General features: G+C 41.3%; 1 protein-coding gene across 1 annotated transcript; it reads right to left on the reverse strand.

Moving 5' to 3' along the window:
- Positions 1-9,742: 9,742 nt before the first annotated feature.
- Positions 9,743-11,580, reverse strand: LOC127753234 (acetylserotonin O-methyltransferase 1-like). The gene is made up of 2 exons (XM_052278707.1): positions 10,723-11,580; positions 9,743-10,173 (listed from the first exon to the last, which is right to left on the reverse strand). Exons 1-2 carry the CDS (start codon positions 11,509-11,511, stop codon positions 9,835-9,837), a joined length of 1,128 nt encoding a protein of 375 aa, XP_052134667.1. The 5' UTR covers positions 11,512-11,580; the 3' UTR covers positions 9,743-9,834.
- Positions 11,581-24,170: the final 12,590 nt, after the last annotated feature.

A 24,170-nucleotide genomic window follows, 5' to 3' on the forward strand; every position in this document is an offset into this window, starting at 1 on the left:
CCTATAGGGTGGTATTCTACTAAAGCCACCTCTATTGAGTGGCATATTGTTAAATTTCTCTCGTGCTCCTGTTCTGAAAACTCTCCCGCTCTCTTGCTGCGAAGGCTATGGTTAGCCCTTTCTTGAGTTTCTTCCCCATCGCTACGAGCCTCATGCGATCCCACACCACACTTCTTTGTGATCCAGCCGCAAACTTTCGCCGCATCAATCCCCTTTAGAAAACCATAAGTAGATCTCGATCCCCCTTCACTTCCAAATGGCAGAAGAAGGAGAGAAGGAAATCATGTTTGGGAATAGGCAAAATCAACTATCTATCAGAAGGATTTGTTGGACCTGGTGGCGAACGGAGTTCTCCTGCCAAAGGAAATCATCAGCTGGTGACAAGCTCTTGGTGAGGACTTTCCATCTCCCAACTCTCGTGAAATCTTGAAGTTTAGGCCATTTTTCTATAGGGTTTTGGGATACCCACTTCCCATTTTTTCGGATCTTGCATACTCTCTATGGCATCCAGCTCTATCATCTCAACCGTAATTCGATTATGAAACTCGTATTTTTATTCATCTTTGCGAAACCTTTCTAGGCATCCTCCCCTATTTCAATTTGTTTGAAAGCCCATCCTTTCAAGGATGACCCCTCTGGCCTTGGCGGTGCAGGGTTTCAACTTCGGCAGGATTTAAACAAAGTATATACTTTGCTCTTCCTCTGAAAACCTCCAATGGAGGTTGGCATTTCGACTGGTTCTCATGCTGCAGCCCCTAACCCAGTCTACCTGACTTCATCGCAGATCTTGCAAGGAGAGAATAGAATATAACTTCGTTGGGATTTTAGAATGCATGTGCTATTACTAATTTTGTGATGTGTCTGTGATGTATTGGGAACAACTGGGACTGGGAATAAACGTGATGTATGTGTGTTTCAGAGGACATGGCTAGCAATTCCCGAGATTAGTCTTTTTTTTTTTTTTTGCAAATACCTCAACACTGATATGAAAAATAAACCCCGTGATAGATGTTATCACCTGCAATGGTGTTAGTATATCAGTTCGTCACGGATGATTCACCTATGATGTGTGCTATCATAGATTCGTCATAGACGAGTCACCTCTCATGGGCCTTCGACTTGCGACTTGTCATTAGTGAGTCACCTCTGATGAGTTGCAACTAGACATGGTACAGTGGTCAGCCTTATCTCTAATGGGCCTTGACCCATCAGAGGTGCTCTCATCTCTAATCAAGGCTAAACTCATCAGAGGTGATGGTTTGAGTTCATCCACAGTCGTCATCCCAAAACGATACTTAAGTACGATATCTGTTCTGAGCCAATTGAAAATATTCCTGCCATACACCACAGGATAATACAATTTCTACAATTTTATATGGATCTTCCCAATTCATCTAATTGAAACGATATTCCCTTACTTTTTTATTATAACCCTGCTACTGGACTAATCATGACCTACCACTTAAAGATGATCCAACTATTATAATTCGTCATCCAATAAATCACATCTCAAACTCAAAGCCCTTCGCCGAACTTATCTATCGCTCGTTAGACTAGAGTTTTCTCTTTATTAAATAATTAACCAAAAACTATCTCCAACACTGCTTGTAACGCCACACCACTCCTGCTAGTACTGGTTCGGCCTAATTGACAAAGGTAGGCATCACTTTTTCCATCCATCCTAGCTGAACCATGCATCTACCCAACATGATATATTGCTGCATTAATCTCACAACATTTGAGTACAACTCACTTATACACCATATCAACACTACCGGTACAACTTCACGAACTACACCACGGCGTCACTACTAGATAAACCGGCTTCCATTAAATTGCTATTAAAACCAACACTACTAACTATATATAGCCGATTTACCTATTACCAAAACACGTATATACTAATGTAATAATGGAAACCTGTTGCGTCAATATGACTTAATATTTCTCTTTCTAGATATATGATGAACTAGTATATTAAGTTGCGCATTTGCGCAACTATAGACTCCCTCTCTATTAAATATGTCTATAGATTGAGGTAGTTATAATAAGCTTAAATTTGTAATGATGATTAATCATAACATCTTTAGACGGTGCATAGCTAATAGTTACATCAGTATATCACACACACATATATATATGCTCATCACTAATATATATATTACTTTGAATGATATGAAGCTTACTCGGATCATACTAATCTTTATTGAAAGATGATGTTTATTTGTAAGCCGTGTGAATTGTGAAATTATATGCACAACATTTGTTGAATCTTTCTAAATATAGGTCAATGATCTATTTGTAACTTTTTTCCTCAATGGAAAGTTGCACAGCTAGAGTAAGAGGGTATAATTGCAAAATAGTTTTTTAATAATTAAAAGTGTACATTGTAAAATTATATCCATAACATTACTATTTTTTCTTAGTAGGTTAAGGAAGCTTCTAGACAAAGTGAATCCAATGGCTCAGATTTCTTCCTGCTATTTTGTCTTCATGTGAATCCAATGGCTATTATTTTGTTGATTATGTGGCTCATCCTAGTTGATTCTTGGGATTCAACATTCACTTATAGGGATATGATGAACAATAACATATATAGGAATTTAACTAAATCTAAACATCGGTCCAAATAATTATTTAGCAGCCCATAAAACATTAGAACTTCCCGTTAATATGTTTGGACTACTAAAAGTGAATCACCAAAAGCATCTAGCATACTTCACACCCACATTGTTAAAAATTTGCAAACCAAATAATAAAGGCTCGTACTCAGTCTAATTATTAGTACAAGTATATTGTAAACTGACTAATAAGAACCGTTGCATCATAATCAATATTATTTGGTGAAACTAAAACAATACCAACACCTTTCCAATTCACACAATAATATACGACCAAAATAAATTCTAAAGAGTTATAAAAAATCACAATTATTTTTAGCCCCTAAATATTTTGGTATCTAAAAATTTAGTAACACATATTGCAGCGAATCAATACACATAATAATTTGATATTATCCCTCCATGATAAAAAGATCCATACGACTCCCAAGAATTAAAATAGGGCCATAAGGGTTAACCTGATGATTGGATGCAAACCATTGATTTGGTACACTCCTCCTAGCTCCCTTCTCATTCTTTGCCCCCATTTCACTTTTAACATATTTTTTCATTCTATGTCTTAACACTTTGTTTAGGAACCCATGCCATAACTCTCTTCCTCAGCTTTTATACACTTAGCTTGTGTAGCTGCTTTTTCTGCCAATATGATAAGCTATGTGAGTGTCTTGGCTGGCTACCATTGTCCCTCCGAGCTCTTTGGCGGATTATAACCTATTACTAACTCTGCCGAAGATGTCTCCCCTTGTGTCCTAACGTACCGTAGATTATCTAGTTGTCGTATATGTGCGTGCCCCCCGGCGTAAGCAACATCTCCGTGAACTGAAGCCTTTGCGTACTCACACGTGTGCCAGCAACTAAATCATGTATAGCTAAACCTATCTTGACCTCTAGACTTAGGTACACAAATTTACTTCCTCAACGTACTAACTCCGACCTGTACCGAAGACTTCTTCTTACTAAACTACGTAGACTGATTTCTTTTATCAAAACGTTCATCATTGGCATGTGACTTTTTTGGAGTTGCAAATTGTAATCAGCCTTCATTAATAGCCGATTGTATTTTTCGACGAAAAATATTAAAATCATTAGTGCAATGATTGAACGAATTGCGCCACTTAAATAAATTTATTCTTTTAAATCCTGAAGTGATAGCATGACATGGTGATCAAGCAATTTAATATAATTATTTTTCAACTATGCATTAAAAATATGATCACACATGGTCAAGTCAAAAGTATAGTTATCCTCCTCTAGTTGACACATTTGTGGAGATGATTTTAAAGCTAAGAAAACGAATGGTTCAGATTTACTATCTACCCATTTGGCTACACAATTACCTATATTTCTCTTATCCAATGATTTAGAGTTATCCATTATGTTAGCATCAGCCTCAATATTTTTCAATTGTAGTGCCTGTACTCCTCGTGAATCGATGCCGTAGAGTATATTATCTTCCTCCTGACCTATGGGCACCTGATGAGCGATCACTTCCATAGAATTGATTAATTCGGCAGCCAACGCTAAAACTGTAGATTGATTTAAATTGGCTGACCGGAATTTTCTTTCACAACCGAGTCGCTAAAATACATTGACGTTTTTCTTTGCCAACACAGAATCACATAATGATTTATAGTGTATTCAACAGTCGTCAAATTCGATAGAACAAAACTGGCTAGTAATCCTAATTTTGAGATTAATTCACTTTCGTAGAATCATACGACTAATTTACGAACATATTAGCAAAGAGCACGATTGTTTTTCAGCGGCAAAATTAACCAAATCCTAAGGTTGTTAGAACTCAGGCATGAAAAGAAATTAGAAAATAATGGAAAAGTAAATAGCAGAAAATAGAATAGTAGATTGATGATTTGTTTGGAGTTCTAAAACTGACAAATACCCTAATATTTATTGGATCACCTAAAGACCGTTCCAAATGTATTCGTCTGATAACTCCAACACATTAACTCAGCAGATACGATTTCATCTAAACAAAATAATTGACTAAAAATATGTTTCTATCTTCCTTTACCGCAGTATGCGGCTCCCCGTCCGTGCACGCATGACGGCCCATCGGCACCTCAGCAGCATGCAGAGCCATCGAATCCTCCAGGTCCTTCATGCACAGATGCCACGTCGGCTTACATACAGCAGCCTCCATAAGGATACCCACAATGTCAATCAAAAATATACATTATATAATAAATACACTTATATAGACTGCCTCTATATATTGTAGATGTGGCCTTTAGCATTAATGACTAAAGTAGTCTATATAGCTATGGGCTGCCCACAAGAGAATACAATTTATTACTTTTTGAGTTCACTATATGAAAATGAATATAAAAACAAAAACAGTTGATCTATGACTCTGCGATAGGTATCCGTTAGTTGAAGGTTGAATGTTGAAGTTACCATTGCCTTGAGCTCTATATTGGCTACAAAACTTGCTCGACAACTTGAGCTCTATGTTGCTTTAAAAACAAAATAGATAGAGCTTCATATTACACCTTCTCATTTCATCATGGATTCATCCAATAAAAGTTTCAAAAACCTTCTAAATCAAGAATCTCCAAGCCCAGAAAATTCTATACACCACAACTCTCCTCCCTAACAATTCCCCAACAGTTTTCTCCCATCTCAGTTTTTCCAAAGCTTCAACCCAAATTTCTTACATAATTTCAACCTATTTGGTGCCCAGGCAACTACCCACCATATGGTCATTCTCCTCCAAGCTTTCAAGCTACTCAACATCAAGGAAATTGGAAGCAACCTAACTCACCAAATTAAGTGTTTGGAGCTGCAAGCAACATAGTACTCTTTGCGCCACATCAAGTCACCTCAGTTGAAGTTGCTGCCAACACTTTTTCCCATAGATCGGAGTCATCCATTCCTTGCTCTAGAACTACAAGACAGCAAGAGAAGCAGCCACCATACACAGCAGCTCCAACATGCATGCATCCACCAGGTTCCATCGTTGCACCATCACTGCACCCTCTGGCGCATGCCAACAGCACCGACACAGAGAAATCAATTTGCATACATCCAAGCTCAGCTGATCCATGTCCCCATGCCAGATTGAATATGCTAGGGCCACCCCCATCAATTTCACATATGATCTTCTCCATGCACCATTAATTCTTGCACACACCAATGTAACTAATCTTTTCAGCAAACCACTCAGCAATTGCACCAACTATTCTAAACTACTAATATGCCTGTGCTAAATACTACGGTGTAATTCTATTTTCTTCAATAACTTTCAAATTTTCATGTTTGCAAAAAAAAATCTATGATATGTGTAATTGAGCTTTAAATCAATCCATGTATTACATCAAACATATTTTTACAACTATATGATATTGTGTGGACACAATAAATTTTAGCCAGAATTAATAACATATAATCAAGGAGCAATATACGTTTAAAAATATGTTAAAAAATACATCTTAAATGCAAATAATAATAATAATAATAATAATAATAATAATAATAATAATAATAATAATAATAATAAAACAATGAGGTCATTGCAGTTAGCATTCTAAGGACAGTCTATATGAAACATCTTAAATTTAGAGCTAACACATGTGAATTCAGAGCACGACATATACGGGAAAATATGTAGTGCAAAACTTGGAAAGATCGAGAAATGGACGTCCGAGATTCGTCCACGTCACATTTAACTCGCAGATTCACTGGGAGTTAAATTTTAACTCATGGTGACGTGGATAAATATCGGACGTCTATTTCTCGATCCAATGGTAGTTTTTAAATTTTCACTACATATGTGGTTTGTACTACATATTTTTCCCGACATATACTTATGTAAGTTGTACAATAATGTCAATTTAACATCTGAAATAGCAGAATAATGTGCACTGCCGGAAGAATATTGAGTACTGAAATGCCAGAAATGGCGTGTTACCTGATAGGCTAGATAAGCATGGCTAAATAGTAGATAAGAAAACAAAAGGTGCTCACCACAGGTGAAGCAGTTTGATAAGCTTTAAGGCGGTCCCTAAGCAAAATCCAAATTTGCCCTGCAAGCAAATGTAAAAAAGAGAGAAATCACCGAGGTGGATGTTATTATTCTCCAGACTTTATGAGCACGATAGAAACGCAATGTGATCTAAAGGGTAATAGTTATTATAGAAAAAATGGAGCATTTGCAGGCAGTTACCAAATACCACAGCAAGTCACTGATATTTTACACATTCATTTTTCTAAACATTCAGAAGAATGATATATTGACCCATGGAACGTTTTGTTTTTCTGAATTTGGCATATATTGTATATGAATTTTATAGCCTTGGACAACCATGTTTCTGAAATTGCTCATCTGCCCGATTGGCTCTAACAGGAAAAAAGAGAAACTAAAGACCTGGCAGTTCAATCAAATATACTCTGCAACAATTTTTGTACCCTGCTGCATCAACGAAGACCTGGCAGAAGAGGAGCAACTGAAGGAGGCACTGAATCAGACTATACACAAAATAAATCCGAGCTGTTGAAAACACCATGAATTTCGAATATACAGGAGATTAATTAAACCATTCAATCATATTGTCGAGCAGTAGGGAAGCATGTACACAAAATAATGTACCTGGTGGCAAACTAGATGATCTTTCACGGCTCAGTGAGAGATGCCATGGAGGATCAACGACGCGGGGGAGGGGGGCAACGGCAGGGATCGGTATAATTAGTGTAACGTTTTGTTTTACTGAATACACTATAAAATTAACCAATCCAACAACCACAATCGTTCTCTCAAAACGATACTCTACCACGGTATCTATCCTGAATCCATCCATATTCGTCCTTTCAAAACGATACTCAACTACGGTATCCATTTTGAACCAATCCTAAATCTTCCTGCCATACACTTTGATAATACATAGTCAAATATTTCCCATTAAGAGCTTTTGGCAAACTTTCCCCTATAGTCGGAACAAAACATGAACTTTCTGGGACAATTTCTACAATTTTATATGGATCTTCCCAACTTATCTACGTAAAACGATTTTCCCTTACCTTTTTATTATAACCCTACAGGACTAATCATGACCTAGCACTTAAAGACAATCCATGTATAGCTCGGCCCATATGCTGCACATGCCATTGCTAGGCTAAATCTTAGGAGTAGAACTAATAGACAAAGGTCAGAGTAAACCCTAGTGACGTCAAAACACAAGGAATTGATAATAACTACACTATGTAGAGATGAATTGTGTAGGTTATTTATAGGATAGGATTGCTCTCCCTCTCTATCACCACAACTTCGTTTACATTCTCATATCAGTGCCCCATATAATCGAATACACCATATATACACAAATTACTATGTCCTATTGAGTTGTGCTCACCTTGGATTCTTAATTATAATATTCTTAGTATTTAATATTTTTAGATTTCGATCTAGTATTAACTTTAATATTTTTAGACGACGTTTTTATCTCCTTGAATTCTTAAGGAATACTAATGCATATTAGCACATAACTGAGAAAAGACAAAAAAACAAAAGCCAATACGAAAGGCCTGACTGACACTACTACAGAAAAGCACTTCGGTGCTGGTTGGGAACCCCCTTAGATGCCGGTTTTCCCAATCTGCACCATAGAGGCGGCACTGATTAATGCGCCAGCACCAATATCATTTTAAATCCGGCATCAATATGGAATCAATGAGCAAAAAAAATAAAGAAGCTGGCTCGAGCTGTTGAACTCCCACATGAACCCACACGAACAAGAAACAAAAATGATGAACAGATCCCACATCAACAGATGAACAAGAACAACACATGATGAATAAATCTCACATCAACTCACATCGACACATTAACAGATCTCACATCGATTCTCATAGCAGCAAAAGAACTCCCACATGAACAAGAACGCATCTCACATCAATAAGAACAAAATCACAAAGAGGGAAGGAGGGGGAGAGATGGATCCGCCGGCTGCTGACGCTATCGCACCTCCACGCCGGCTGTCTTCGCCTTCGCCGTGCCGCACCTCCAGCCAGCACCGCAACTCCAGATCCGGCGCGAACCGTCTCTGTCCCACCGTCACACGCCGCCGAGGGGCGAGGGCCACCTCCGTCGCCTTACGCCGCCTCCCGCCGCCGAGGGGCGAGGGCCACCTCCATCGCCTCACGTCACCTCCCGCTGCCGAGGGGTGAGGGCCGCCTCTGTCCCATCGCCGCACGCTGCCTCCCGCCGCCGAGGGGCGAGGGCCGCCTCTGTCCCACTGCCGCACACTGCCTCCTGCCACCGAGGTGCGCGGGCCACCTCCCTCCCGCCGACTCCCACCATGGGCCGCCGTTGGGTCGCCATCTTCCCTCCCGCCAGATCTGGCGGAGGGGAGGACGCCGTCACCGAACCGCTGTGTCCCCTCCCGCCTCCCGCCTGATCTGGCGGAGGGGAGAGCCCAGCCGTGTTGACGGTCGGATTTGGTGGATGGAGGAGGAGAGAAGGAAGAAGAAGAGAGAGGGCAGGGGCAGTGGATGGCGGGATGGTGAGAGAGAGAGGAGTGGATAAGGATGGTTGAGAGAGAGGAGAGGATAAGGAGTACTCCGCCCGGATCGGCTCGGTTTGGGATGGGTGTAGGTTTTGCCTGAAAATCGGCATCTTTTTCTTTTGCCCCACAAAGATGCTGGTTCTAGGGTAGGCCCCACGCCAACTAAAAGATGCCGGATTTAATTTATAATCGGCATCTAGATAGGAGATAAAGATGCCGGTTCTTAGCATTTTGGCGGGCTGATGGACGCGTGGGCGGAAAAGGCACTATAGGTGTCGGTTTTACCACTTTCGGCACCTATAGTATTGGCATCTATTTGATGTTTTGTAGTAGTGTGAAATCAAAGCAAAAATATGTCACCCTTTTTTGCTCCAAAGTTGTACAAAGAAATGTAGTCACGTTCGTTTTGCTATAAGTCTGGAAAAACTATTTTCGTAGTAGTGCTCAACTCGATATATTATATATTTCCATTAAAAAAATAGATCTCAAAGACATTTACGTCCAATGGACACCAACAACATATATGTATATTTATTCATAACAGAGCAAGCATAGCAATACTAGATGCATGCTATGAAGTACATGCTTATTGACAACAGAGTTCCGACGCGCACATAAAAAATAGGGACAATTTTCTGCTAACTTATCCTGTTATATAAATATTCATGCGTGCGTTGCACACATGGATCAACGGATTTTTATAAACGATGGCGATAATCAGTAGTGGAGGTGGCAGAGGCGGAGCCCGGGCGACCGCTTGAATTGCCTGGAAGCTGCCTCTGGCACTGATTACATGGGTATATTTCGATTATTGAGAGAGGACCCAGTACCGGCAGTATTTTGTAGTCGTTACTGAATCCAGCAGCCGAGAAGATCATTTTCCACTCTTGTTCATCTCGTTCCTTCCCATTGAGAAACATCAACAACATGTCCTGTATGGCTTCCACTTTTCCTCCATCCTTTCTTGCAGGGATGGCTTCCTTGCAACGTTGAAGTATCTTGACGCAGTCATCGTCACTCCAGTCATGCAAAATGTTCTAAAATAGATGTAGACAATTTTTTTTTGAAAAAAAAGAAAAACTATATCCTTGCAAAAAAAAGAAAAAGATACAAAAGAGAGAAACAATTTCCCTATTTATCACACATGTGATTCTTTCAGTGTGACTAGGTCATTGACTAGTACCAGAATTGAATAGCATTTTTAAGTACCATATTTAAGCTTTAAAAAAAGGGAGGCTGATTGTAACATAAAAATTACATGCTTGGCTACTTTAATTAGAAAAATAAGGTAACGATATATATATATATATATATATATATATATATATATATATATATATATATATATATATATATATATGTATATGTAGGGTTTAATATTTTGATCCAAATTTTTTTATTCAACGTTAGGTAGAGGCAAGATGTTGATCTTGCGCCCAAAAATTATGAACTTTTCTTTTTTAAAAAATAAATTCAATGACAAATTGTTCAGATTTTGAATTGTTTAGGGCGTTCATTATTTTCCCAAAATTTCGGAATCGTGATATTTTATTTCTGCAACATTTAATATTGAATCCGAGAGATACCTTGAGTACGACAGCATCTGCAGGTGGAATGGACTTAAACATGTCGCCGGCGATGAACTGCACCTTGCCGTTGCCGGCTGGTGCCTGGCTGATGACATGAGGAAGGTCAAGAACGCTGCACTTGATATGCGGGAACTCCCGCGAGATGACCTCCATGCTCGTGCCATGGCCGCCACCAACATCGACCAGCGAACTCAGCCCGTGGAACACATGGCCCTGGACCGCCACAACGAGCTCAAGGTAGGTCTGGCAATTGACAACCATGGCGTTGTTGATGACGCTGTTCTGTGCCGGGTTCTTGCTCGCCATCTCCCACATGGAGCAGCCATGCGCCATGTCGAACAGCGACCTGGACGCCCCTGGCTCGCTCCTGAACCAGCCCGGCAAGCTGAAGAAGGACGATACGATGAGGGGGCTAACCGCGAACTGCACCACCGGGGAAAAGTTGCTTGGGCCGGCGATGAAGCGGCCGACCGTGGTGAGCCTGTACACTACGTCACCGCCGTCACCGGCCGTGGAGCTGTCGAAAATCATGCCCGTCGTGCTGAGCAGCTCCATCATGCGCCGGAGGTCGGCGAGCTTGGATGGATGCACGCCGGTGTCGGTCGCGATGTCGGCGAGGGTAGCGGCGCCGCCGCGGCGGTTGACAGCGTCGGGGATGCCTAGATCGACGGCGCACTTGAGCGCCATCGACCTGACGTAGCCCAGCACATGGTGGTAGAGCTCACCAATGGCGCCCAGCAATTCCTCGGGGCTCACTTCAGCTATCAGCTCGTGGAGCGTCGCCATAGTAATGATTAATTTAGTGCAAAGCTTATGTGTTTCCTCTGCCCATTGCCTTGTCTACATTGGCATCTCCGTCAAATCGAAGGTTATTTTGTGGGCATTATTTTAGAGATTGATTTGCAAGGTAAATCCCCTCGTAAAACCCTAATTTCCTCAATGTTTCCCTTATTCTTAGTTAGTATTTTGGTTGAAACTGTGTGTTGTTGAATGTGGCTCGGGATGTGGTGTGGTTTGGGGGATGTGGGTAAGAATGTAATTTTGTAGTTGTATATTGACGTTAGTATAGAGGATTCATATTGTACATCTGCAAGTTTTACACTCCTTCGCTATGGATGAATTTGGAAGGGATGTATAGTGCCGTTGTATTGTGAATATTTTGGGATTCATATTGATTCATGTCGATGTCGATAGGTATAGATCCTAGGAACATTGTGACCGGTGGTTAGTCGTTAAATTTTTTAAAAAACAAATCGGTAGTTTTGGTTTACCCATGTCATTTTTATATTTTTCAGCCGATGTATAACTTTAGAATCATGCACTCTTATTTATCGGTTAATTGATGTAAATGGATAGATTGGTACAACTCTATTTTGGTGGCAGTTTGGTAGATGAAAGTATCGAATGGAAGCCAATTTGAGGGGATGTCTGTCAGTTAGTTAGTGTTTCGTGCCAAACCCACATTTGAGGAGTTAATTTCCCGCACGAAGGATGAATTGGATTGGAGTGATGAGTCGGTTCACTACTGGAGAAACCATCTTTGATGGGTTGGCTAAAAACTACACTAGTCCCGGTTCGAAAGACTAGGGGTACTTTTTGATCTTTAATTCACCAACCGGGACAAAATAATATCTCTAGTCCTGGTTCGAAAGACGAGGGATACTTTTTGATCTTTACCGAAACTAAAGATCAATTTTAGTCCCGGTTCAAAACATGGCAGGCAGTGTCAGACCCCTTCACTATCTTTAGTCCCGGTTGTTAAACAATCGGGAATAAAAATCGGCCAAGAGCACGCAACCCGGCCGCCTCTTCCTCTCAGCGATAAAAATTTCCTCACTTCCTCAATCTCTTCTCCACCTTATCTCTTTCTCCTCCTCTCCTTCCCCTCACCACTCACCCTCATCTCCTCCCCTCTCCTCCCCTCCCCTCTAGTGGGCGGTAGTGGTGTGAGCCGGCCGCGCAGCAGGCGGTCGGGTAGCGGTGGTGGCGGCCTCGCGCAGCGGCGGCCCGCTCGAGGGGCAGCAGCCTGCAGTGGTGGTGGCGCGGGGGCGGCGCGAGGGCGGCGGCAGCCTCCCCTCCACCGGATCCGGGAGGGGAGGCGGCTGGACGGCGCGGAGCGAATCGGCCGCGCGGGTTAATTTGTATAACTTTACAAATAATTTGTGCACATACAAGTTCCAATGATCTGTGTGAGGGTTATATATCTCGCTCCTGCTCAAGTGTACTGTGTGGACTGAGCTCACCGGTGGCTGCTCCACCTGCTCACCCCTGGGAACAGAGGAAACAGAGGAGAGAGGAAGCCAGAGGTACAAGAACATGTCCAAGATAAAACATTTGGTAAATATTACTGGTCCAGTGTGAAAATTTAAGTTTATTCTAGCCCAAGCTGCAATATTAATAGTGGTAAAAGAAGATGGCACGCTATATGCAACTCACTCTAAAACTAATAGAGTGTACTGATAGTTACAATATTTGCGTGTACATGCAAATGAAGATTTCCACTGCATCCTGCTAATTGGAATGAAATACAGCATGGAAGGTGTACACATTTCCTCCAATTTCTGGGATAGACTGTTATGAAAATAGATACACAACGGAGACACGAATTTTACGTGAAAAACCCTTGCGGGAAAAAAACCACACAAAGTCCAAAGGCAAGTATAGGTCATGCAAATACTGCAAGAGAGATGGACATGATATCTCTGAGTGTTGGAAGCTACAGAACAATGACATGAGAACCGAAAAGTATAGACCAAAAGGTAATAAAGAAGAGGAAGGTAAAGCCACAGTTATTACTGATGATAAGTCTGATGCAGAATTGCTTGTTGCTTATGCTGATTGTGCACAAACTAGTGACTAGTGGAGTCTTCATACTGCTTGCACCTATCACATATGCCCTAATAGGGATTGGTTTGCCACCTGTGAAGCTGTACAAGATGGTACTGTTTTGATGGGTGATAATATGCCATGCAAGGTTGCAGGTATTAGAACAGTTCAGATCAAGATGTTTGATGGTTGTATTAGAACATTGTCAGATGTGCGGCATATTCCAAATTTGAAGAGAAGTTTCATCTCTTTATATATTCTTGATCGCAAAGGGTACAGATATTCCGGTGGAGACGGAATTTTGAAGGTGGCTCTCTTGTTGTGATGAAAGCTGATATTAAAACTGCCGACCTATACCATCTGCAAGGTACAACTAATATTAGGTAATGTTACTGTAGTTTCAGATTCATTATCGAATTCCGATGCTACTAATCTTTGGCATATGCGTCTTGGGCATATGAGTAAAATTGGTTTGGCATAATTGAGCAAGCGAGGATTGCTAGATGGACAAAGCTTCGAGAAGCTCAAATTTTATGAGCATTGCATTTTTTGGCAAGCATAAGAGGGTGAAGTTCAACATATCTACACATACTACTGAAGGTATTCTTGATGATGTGCATTCTGATTTATGGGGGCCTATTTGTAAGACATCTTTTGGAGGTTCTCGTTATATGATGACTATCACTGATGATTATTCGCGGAAAGTTTTGCCTTATTTCTTAAAGCACAAATATCAAGCTTTAGATGTGTTCAAGGAGTGGAAGACTACGGTTGAAAGACAAACTGAAAGGAAGGTGAAAATACCTCGTACTGACATTGGGATGGAATTCTGTTCTAAGATATTTAAATCATATTGCAAGTCTGAAGGCATTGTGCATCGCTACACCGTTCCTCCTATACCTCAACAAAACGGCGTAGCTGAGCGTATGCACAGGACAGGCCCATTGTATGTTGTCTAATGCAGGTTTCCCTAAACAGTTTTGGGCGGAAGCCATTTCCACTCCTTGTTATCTTATTAATCAATCCCCCAGTTATACCAGTGATAAGAAGACTCCAATTGAGGTATGGTCTGGTTCCCCAGCAAATTATTTAGACTTAAGAGTATTTGGTTGTACTGCTTATGCTTACATTGATAATGGTAAATTGGAACCTAGAGCTATTAAGTGCATTTTTCTTGGTTATCCGTCTGGTGTGAAAGGCTATAAGTTATGGTGTCGGGAAACTAAAAAGGTTGTGATTAGTACAAACGTTGTCTTCCATGAATCAGTTATGTTACATGACAAACCTTATACTAATGTTCCTGTTGAGAGTTAGGAGAAAACAAGTGTGCAGGTGGAGCACTTGATCAGTTAATGGCATGCACCAGAAAAAGAAGAAGTTGCTATTAATCAAGATGCATCTGTTAGTGAAGATTCAAGTTCTTCTACTGTTGAGTAGTCTCCAAAACGTTCTATTGCAAAAGATAAGCACAAAAGAAATAGTAAACCTTCTCAAAGATATATTGAAGAAGCAAATATAGTTGCTTATGCTTTGAGTGTGGCAGAAGAAATTGAAGGTAATGCAGAACCTTCTACATATTCTGAGGCTATTGTTTCTGATGATTGCAATAGATGGATAACTGCTATGCATGATGAGATGGAGACTTGAAAAGAATCGTACTTGGGAATTTGTGAAATTTCCAAAGGAGAAGAAACCTATCCGTTGCAAGTGGATCTTCAAAAGAAAGGAAGGTATATCTCCAAGTGATGAGACAAGATACAAAGCAAGGTTAGTTGCTAAAAGTTATAGCCGGATTCCATATATTGATTTCAGTGATGTCTTTTCCCCTGTTTGTGAAGCATAGTTCAATTCGCACTTCACTCAGTATTGTTGCAATGCATGATTATGAACTAGAGCAAATGGATGTTAAGACTGCATTTTTACATGGGGAGTTAGAAGAGGACATTTATATGGAGCAACCTGAAGGTTTTGTTGTTCCTGGAAAAGAGAGAACCTAGTATGTAGGTTGAAGAAATCTCTTTTTGGGTTGAAGTAGTCACCTAGACAGTGGTATAGAGGATTTGACTCTTTCATGCTTTCTTAGAAGTTTAGAAGATCCAATTTTTATAGCTGTGTTTATCTCAATGTTGTTGATTGTTCAGCTATATATTTGTTTCTTTATGTTGATGATATGTTGATTGCTGCAAAAGACAAATCAAAGATAGCAAAGTTGAAGGCACAATTGAGTAGTGAATTTGAGATGAAGGATTTGGGTGCAACGAAGAAAATTATTAGTATGGAAATTACTAGAGAAAGACAGTCTGGCAAATTATACCTTAGTCAGAAATGTTATGTTGAAAAAGTTCTTCATCGTTTCAATATGCATGATGCAAAACCAATAAGTACTCCTTTAGCTCCACATTTTAGATTATGTTTAGATTTATGTCCACAATCAGATTATGATACTGAGTACATGTCTAGAGTTCCATATTCAAGTGCAGTTGGTTCACTTATGTATGCCATGGTATGTTCTCATCCTGACTTATCATATGTGTTGAGTGTTGTCAGTAGATACATGGCTAATCCTGGTAAATGTCATGCCTAGAAATTTACTAGTAATTTCCGAACTTATTTGTACATTAAATCCTCGTCCAGGAATCAGCCGAGGTACACAAACTGACAATTTAATATACAGATTCATCATAATAATAACCTTACATACTTACAAAAGAAAATAAAATTGTAGCGGAATTTCGGTCCAGCGAAGCTCCGGCTCCACTCCCACAGGCAGCTTAACTGGGGTATAAGCCAAACGTCTTCTCCTTCGCAACTTGTCTTCAACTGAGGTTTGATTGATTATTGGAAGGTGAGCATATGACATACTCAGCAAGCCATATAGCAAATATGCAAGTGCACAAGGATACCAAAGAATGGCATAATATAGGGCTCATTTGCAAAAGCAGCATTTAGCAAACAATTGAAAATTGTAAAACAGTAGAGTAATTAATCATCAATATTAATCAACACTGAACAGTACACCCATGCTGCTTAGACCCAACCATCCTGAACAACTATACTCGGCTGCACAGATCTATCTCCAAACCAGGAATGTACCATTCCAAACCAGGAGCTAAATTAATCACCATCAATTATCACATTATTATTAATGAGTAGTGTGTAATTAATCACGAAAGACATTGTTAGACCCGCCCATAACCGCGGGCACGGCTATTCGAATAGTTTTACTCTGGCCAGAGGTGTACCACTGTACCCACAAGACACAGCCCCACGACATGTCACCATGCGCCTCAATACCACCACGGTACCTTGGAAAGGAGCTGTGACAGTACCCCTCGCACAACACAATCCACCACAGCGCACCATTCCTAGATCATAATCACCCCCTTATAAACAAGGCATGGACTCCCCAGCGACCCCTGTGGGCTTATCTCCGCCACTTCTCAGTCTGGTGCTCCGCAATGAACCATGCTATACAAAAGGTTAAGCCGTTGCCCATGCTGGCTCGTGGTTGGCACAGTTAATGTTTCACAACCGAAACTCGTGAACCGGTCCTTAATTGTCATGAGCACTACCATCAAAACCATGTGCTCACAACCCACCATTATCAAGTTTTAGTAGGCACATTAATTAATTAACCAATCACAATTGACCATCGTGAGCTTCCATTAAATATCCATAAGTGATAGTGAAACATGATTTATCCCATTAGTGAGCTATTTTTTCTAAGCATGGCTAAGCAATTATGTCCAACATCCAGCTGAACCAATATATAAAGCTCAACTAGTCAAATTATAATAACCCAAGGTATCAAGGAATAGAGTAATCAATGCAAATTGGCCATACAAAGGAATAATTCACACCACCCGGTGACATTCGAAAATAAATGCACAGTTGAAATAAATAGAGAATTTAAATATAGGATCAACATGCTCAAAGGAATTGTGTTTGGAATCTGTGTGACTTGCCTTGCAATAATCGGTCTTCAATTAATCTTCTGAACCACTTCCGACGCTCTCACGAACCATCACAACGACGGAAACGACAAGCTAACACGCAAAACGAAGAAAAAGACTAATAAAAACAAAATAAACAGTACATATAAAGTAAACAAACATGTAGATCATAATTTTAGATGAATTTAGAGACTTGAACGACCTCATTCCGATTTCATATGAATTAATTACAAATTTTACAAGATTAAATTCCAATTAAACCTATTAAAGAAAAGACTATTCCAAATTAATTAAACAATTTACAAATGATTTATAACTGAGATAAAAGATTAAAACAACCTCCGGAAAAGATTAGATTATATTTGGTAGATGACATATATTAAAAAGAAATAATATGCCATTGAAAAGAGAGAACGGATTTATATCAATTTTGGACGGCTAAGATTAATCTTGACATAGAGTTGACCAAGATTCAACGGATGGCTTAGATTGATCTGGCAAGCGAGCCTCACGAGATACAAACTTAACGAGTCAATTCTACGTGACACGGGATCACCCAAATGATCAACCGAAACCGGCGAACGGAACCGGCGGCTCTGAACTAAAGGACGACTCAACACAGACGAACGAATGAAGCACGGGGAACACCTCGTTCGAACGAACGAGCGAACGACTTAACAATGGCTGCGACTAAACCGGCGAGCTAGACACGATTCAAAGCCCCGGTAGGAAACCGGTAGGAATTTTGGGATGCACCTACAGCTAGACAACTTGACTACCGAGCAACGGTTAAAGCGGCGGCTAGGTTAAAACGGCACACAGCTGCGACACGGCGGCACTAGGGCGACTTGGCTTGGCTAGGCAGCGGCGACTCGACGGAGACACGCGGCTAGGGTTAGGGTGACGGCACAGCCAGTAGCGATGCACGACAGCGGCGCGGCGACTGCAGTACGTGCACTAGGGCAGCGGCTACCCGGCGGCTAGCAGCAGACAACAGTGGGTACGGTGCACGGCAATGACCGGTCTTGACGCTAGGACGGCGACGCGGTGGTAGCAAGCGGCTGCGGCAAAAGCGACAGCAACGCTGCACGGCGTGCAAGCGCAGCAGCGGTGACGCAGCAAGGGCGACGCAGCAGCAGCGGCAACAGCAAGCGACACGGCCGACGTGGCAGCATGCAGCAGTGGCACGGCACGCGGTATAGCAGCAGCTTGGCTGAGCCAGCGCAGCGAGCAGCGGCGTGCAACTAGGGTAGTGACGGCGCATGGGTCGGCTGCGGTGGCTAGGCACACACGGCTACGCACGGGCTAAGGCTACACAACAGCGACTACACGAAGACACGATTGCAGCTACACAAAGATTAAACCTAGGGAACGGAAAGGAGGCCTCACCGGGGAAGACCGAAGAGGAAGAGGCAACGGCGACGCCGGCAACAACACATGGAGACGACGACGATGCTAGGGCCAAACAAGATTAGATTAAATTGGATTAAGTCCCTAAGGATAAACTACACCGGTAAACAACATGAGAGCATCGGTTGCCGGCGAACCACGGCACAATGATGCACACGGTGGGCACCGGGAGGAAGAGCGCGAGACGACGGTCCGTACCAACACTTACGTGACGACGGACGGTGACGGAGGATGGCCGGCAGCGAGGTAGAGGCGGCGACAGGGTCGGGTCAGCGATGGCGGCGATGTTTCAGCGATCTTCGGCGAAGAAAAACCGGTGGCCGGGCTTCACCTTGCTCCTGCGAACCCAATGGAGTCGACGGCGACCGAGGGCGACGATGGACAACGACGAACGGTGCGGCTGGAGGCACAGCGACGACGGCGGCGCTCCGGTTCACGATGACGGGCTACCTCCGGTGGGATTTGGCGCAAAAGAACCAATGGCCGGGGTAGAGGAGGTGGCAGCGACGCCGAGGAAGGCGACGGCATGGCCGGCCGGCGTGCTGAAGTGGCGGCAGGGGTGGCTGGAGTTGGCCAGCGGCGTGGGAGAGAGAGGAGGTCGGTGACGGTGTGGCTAGGGAGCTCGGGAAGGGAGAAAACCGAAGGAGAGGGGGACTAGGGCTCCGTTTTATAGGCCATGAAGAGGAGTGCCGACCACGGGAGGGGACGGGAACGACACCGGAGAACGTGACCGGTGGCATCAATGGCGGTCAAAGAAGAGGGATTAAATCCCGGTGATTGGGGTCGGGATTAAATGGGGAAAGTTGGGGGAAATAAAGAGGAAGGGATGGGGATTCCGTTTTTGCAATTTATTTGGCCAGAACTTGCGCAGTGGAGCGGGATCGAAGGATGGCGGCGCTAGGGTTCGGGAGAGGGACAGAGAGGAGCGGCCGGCTGGAGGAGGAAGACGACCGCACGTGCTGCACGCGTGCGGGGAGCGGCTCGGCGTGGGCCAGGTGGCTGGGTGGCGTGGCTTGGGCCAGGAGGCAGCCCAGGTGGGAGGGGGCGGGAGAAGGTGGGCCGGGGGAGAAGAGGAGGGAGTGGGCCGGCCCAGGAAAGAGAGGGAAGGAAAAAGAGAGGGAGGAGAGGGAGACTTCGGCCGCGGGCCGAGGGAGAGAGTGGGAGGACTTTGGGCCAGACTTGGCCCAAAGGGAGGAAGGGGATTAGACTTTAGGCTGGGCTGAGGAACAGAGAGAAGGGAGGAAGGAAGGGGCCGAAAAGGGCCCAAGCTGAGGAGGAGGATTTTTATTACTTTTCCAATTAAATTAATCACTGAATTGATCTTTAAATTGTTAAAAATACTTCCTATACTCAAATTATTCCAATAAAAATCTTGAACATACTTGGACACTCAAAGTATTTAACAATATAAAAACCAGACCATTTAATAATTAATTTAACATGTGAATAATTACTGAAATATTATTTGTATTATTAAAATTAATAATTGAGCTCTGAAAAATCCGAGAAAATTTCAGAGAGTACAATTAATCATAGAGAATTTAATAAAAATTAAATCCAACCATGCTTTAAATTTAGGAAATTTTATTTCCCACATTTAACTTCACTTGTAAATTAATGAATATTTAATATAAATTCTATTAATAATTTATTAAATAATTTATAAATCCTAAAACGAAATCAGGCTGTGACAGTAAAGAGCATTGGAAAGTTGTTCAATGGATTTTCAGATACCTACATGGTACATCTTGTGCTTGTTTGTAGTTTGGGAGATTTAGAGATGGACTTGTTGGTTATGTGTATTTAGATTTTGCTGGAGATTTGGATAGGAGAAGATCGCTCATGGGTTATGTTTTCACTATTGGAGGATGTGCTGTTAGTTGGAAGAGAAGTTTGTAAGCAATTGTTGCCTTATCTACTACTGAAGCAGAGTATATGGCTATTTCTGAAGCTTGTAATGAAGCTATATGTCTTAGAGGTTTTTACACTGAGCTTTATGAAGTTACGTCTTGCATTAATATATTTTGTGATAGTCAAAGTGCAATATGCCTTACAAAGGATCAAATGTTCCATGAGAGAACAAATCACATTGATGTGAGATATCACTTTATTCGAGGTGTGATTGCTGAAGGTGATGTCAAGGTATGCAAGATAAGTATTCATGATAACCCAACTGATATGATAACAAAGCCAGTTCCAGCTATTAAGTTTGAGCTTTGCTCAAACTTGGTTGGTGTTATAGTATAGTCCTAGAGACTATTTGGCGCGCGGTGATTTTACCTACTGAGGTATTTTTGGTGATTGATGTTTTTTATGCTACAAGAGGAAATTCGTCTCAAGGTGGAGATTGTTAAATATGTGATCCAAATTTTAGGCCCACAATATATTCGGATTAGTTTCCTAGTAGTACTTCATGTCTTATCCTATTAGGTGTCTTTCTTTTATCTCCTATATATTTATATGTAACACCCTGAAAATTTTGACTTTAAATTATGGAATTAAAAATTCAGAATTTTGACACCCTTGCATGCTGGAATTTATTTGGTTTTATTTTTCGTTTTCCTGTTATGCATGGGCTAAAGGACTTGTTGGTTATTAAAACCCTATTTGCGAAGTGAACCCCGGAATAGACTATTTCCAAAGATATGGCTTTCTCATATGGAGTCCAGTTTTTCCCCAGACATAGCCTAGCTTGCATAATAGGAATTTTTATTTATTTGTGTGTATTTAGGTTGTGTGCCAAAGATCTCGATTAAATTCTAAACTATAAAAGGCTGTCCTCTATTAGATATCCTTTCCGTCCCTTTTTTTTTCTCCCCGTCTCTCCAGTTAAGCGCTTCGGTGCGAAACTAATCACATGCCCTGGATTCTCTCATCTTATCACAATATTACTATCTCTCAAACTCTTACCCTACGGTTGAATTAAAACCGCTCTATCAATTTGAACCAGATAAATCCCCTCGAATATCTACAATCAATCGAAGTATGCAGTTATCGGGGGACGACTCCCGGTCGGGCGCCCGATCGGGAGGGGTAGTAAAATCGGGCGCTAACGTCAGCATGATATCAGCGCTTGATTTACATGCAAAATTACTTTAAACTGATTTTACTCTTAAATTACTTATCCAAATCATGATCTGATTGCACCATTAAATTCGTCGCAATTAAATCTTCAAAACAAGACACCCCCCCCCCACACACACACACATATATATATATATATATATATATATATATATATATATATATATATATATATATATATTCTGACGAAAAAAATTTAGCTTATTATTGAATTATTTTTAAATGTTGCACGATGTTCCACCAGTTATATCAGAATTGTTTCACTAAGTAGATCGAAAATGTTTCACTTGTTTAAATCGGGTGTTATTTCACCTTATATAAAAACAATGTTTCAGCAAATAGCGAAATAATGTTTCAGTTCACTGCAACATTAGATCTATACATAGTGAAATATTGTTAATACACTAGGTGAAATATTTTTCGGTGGAAGAAAATAAACCAAATTCCCTTAATAGGGGGTTTCCAAATTATGTGGGTTTTTTGTTGCAATGGAATGTTTCGTTCACTGCAACATTAGATCTATACATAGTGAAACATTGTGAGTACACTAGGTGAAACATTTTTGGTGGAACAAAAAATAAACCAAATTCCCTAATAGAGAGTTTACAAAATATGTGGGTTTTTTTGTTGCAAAAGAGTATTTTAATTCACTGCAACATTAGATCTATAAATAGTGAAACATTGTAAGTACACTAGGTGAAACATCTTTTGTGGAAAAATGGAGGGAGAAGTGGGTGGGCCCAACAGTACGCACGTGGGGGAGAGGCGCGCGGGGGGAGCGTCCGATCCAGCTCCCCCCGCGCCGGGCGACCGGCGTAAAGTATTTTCACAGTTATCGCGCATCGATTCGAATATCTCCGATTTTATTCATACCGCGACGAATGGATTTGTATGCCACGCCTCGTCCCTAAATTCCTTTCTTCACTACCATCGTTCGTTCGTACAAAGTGCTCGCGAGTAAATCCTAATTCTAATCCTCTCATGGCCTTTTACCTAATCAAATTCTAAACTCCCAAGTCCACGCTTGCAAACACATGGTACGGTCCTTGTGCATATTTGAATTCAAGTGTCAATTCCAGTTTCCAACTTCCAAAATCCCCTGAGAAGATACAAACAAAACCAGCAGTACTAGTTCCAAATAAACCGGTGCCCAGATATACAATGACCTGCACAGTCCACATATACAATCCTACCAATCTACTGTCCAAATTATACAGTCCTATCACATAACCCAAACTAAACCCCAAATGTCCAGATAACAGTCCAATTATATAGCATATTGGACAGTCCAAATTATAAATATACAGTCCATCGTACAGTCCAATTATACAGTCCATTTATAAATATACAGTCCGAGTATAGAGCCAAACCAAAAGTCCCATCTATACAGTCCAATTACAAATACACTGCCAATTTACAAGTTCCTTGTTACAGATTCCAAATTACGAATCCAGGAAAAATACTAGAACCTCCTATTCCAGTGGACCACCCTTTCCAGCCCAAGCCCACTGGTAGCCCACTCCCTCTATTTTGCTCAGCCAAAGTCCACTTTTCTTCCCTCAGCACAGCAGCATGCACAGCCCTGTTCGTTTCTGATACAAAGAAACGCTTTTCAAACTGGTAAACGGTGTGTTTCGTGTGAAAACTTTCTATATGAAAGTTACTCTAAAATATCAGATTAATCCATTTTTCAAGTTTATAATAATTAAAACTCAATTAATCACATGTTATTACCATCTCGTTTTACGTAAAACAATTAATTTTTATCTTCATCATTATCTTCGATAGAACAGGATTTTGCACCAACTTATGCACAACAGGATTTTGCAACAACTCTTGCCGGCTCACAACAAGATTTTATTGTCTACAAGCCACAACAGGGTTTCGCAACAACTCTTGCCGGCTCACAACAGGATTTTACATCAAGGGTGTGTTTAGTTTACACTAAAATTAGAAGTTTGTTTGAAATTAGAACGATATTACGAAAAAGTTAAAAGTTTATGTGTGTAGGAAAATTTTAATGTCTATACTAATATATAAAAAGGAGGAGTTCACCTCTCCAATCCTACAGATGAAATCATCCCATCTATCTAATCTCAGCCGTCCATCTGCCATCTCATCTAACCTAATCGCCAATCCAATCCCACCGATTCCACCCCATTGGGCGCGGTG

This window comes from Oryza glaberrima, chromosome 10 (genome assembly GCF_000147395.1).
Source record: "Oryza glaberrima chromosome 10, OglaRS2, whole genome shotgun sequence".
In the NCBI taxonomy this organism is placed as follows: Eukaryota; Viridiplantae; Streptophyta; class Magnoliopsida; order Poales; family Poaceae; genus Oryza; species Oryza glaberrima.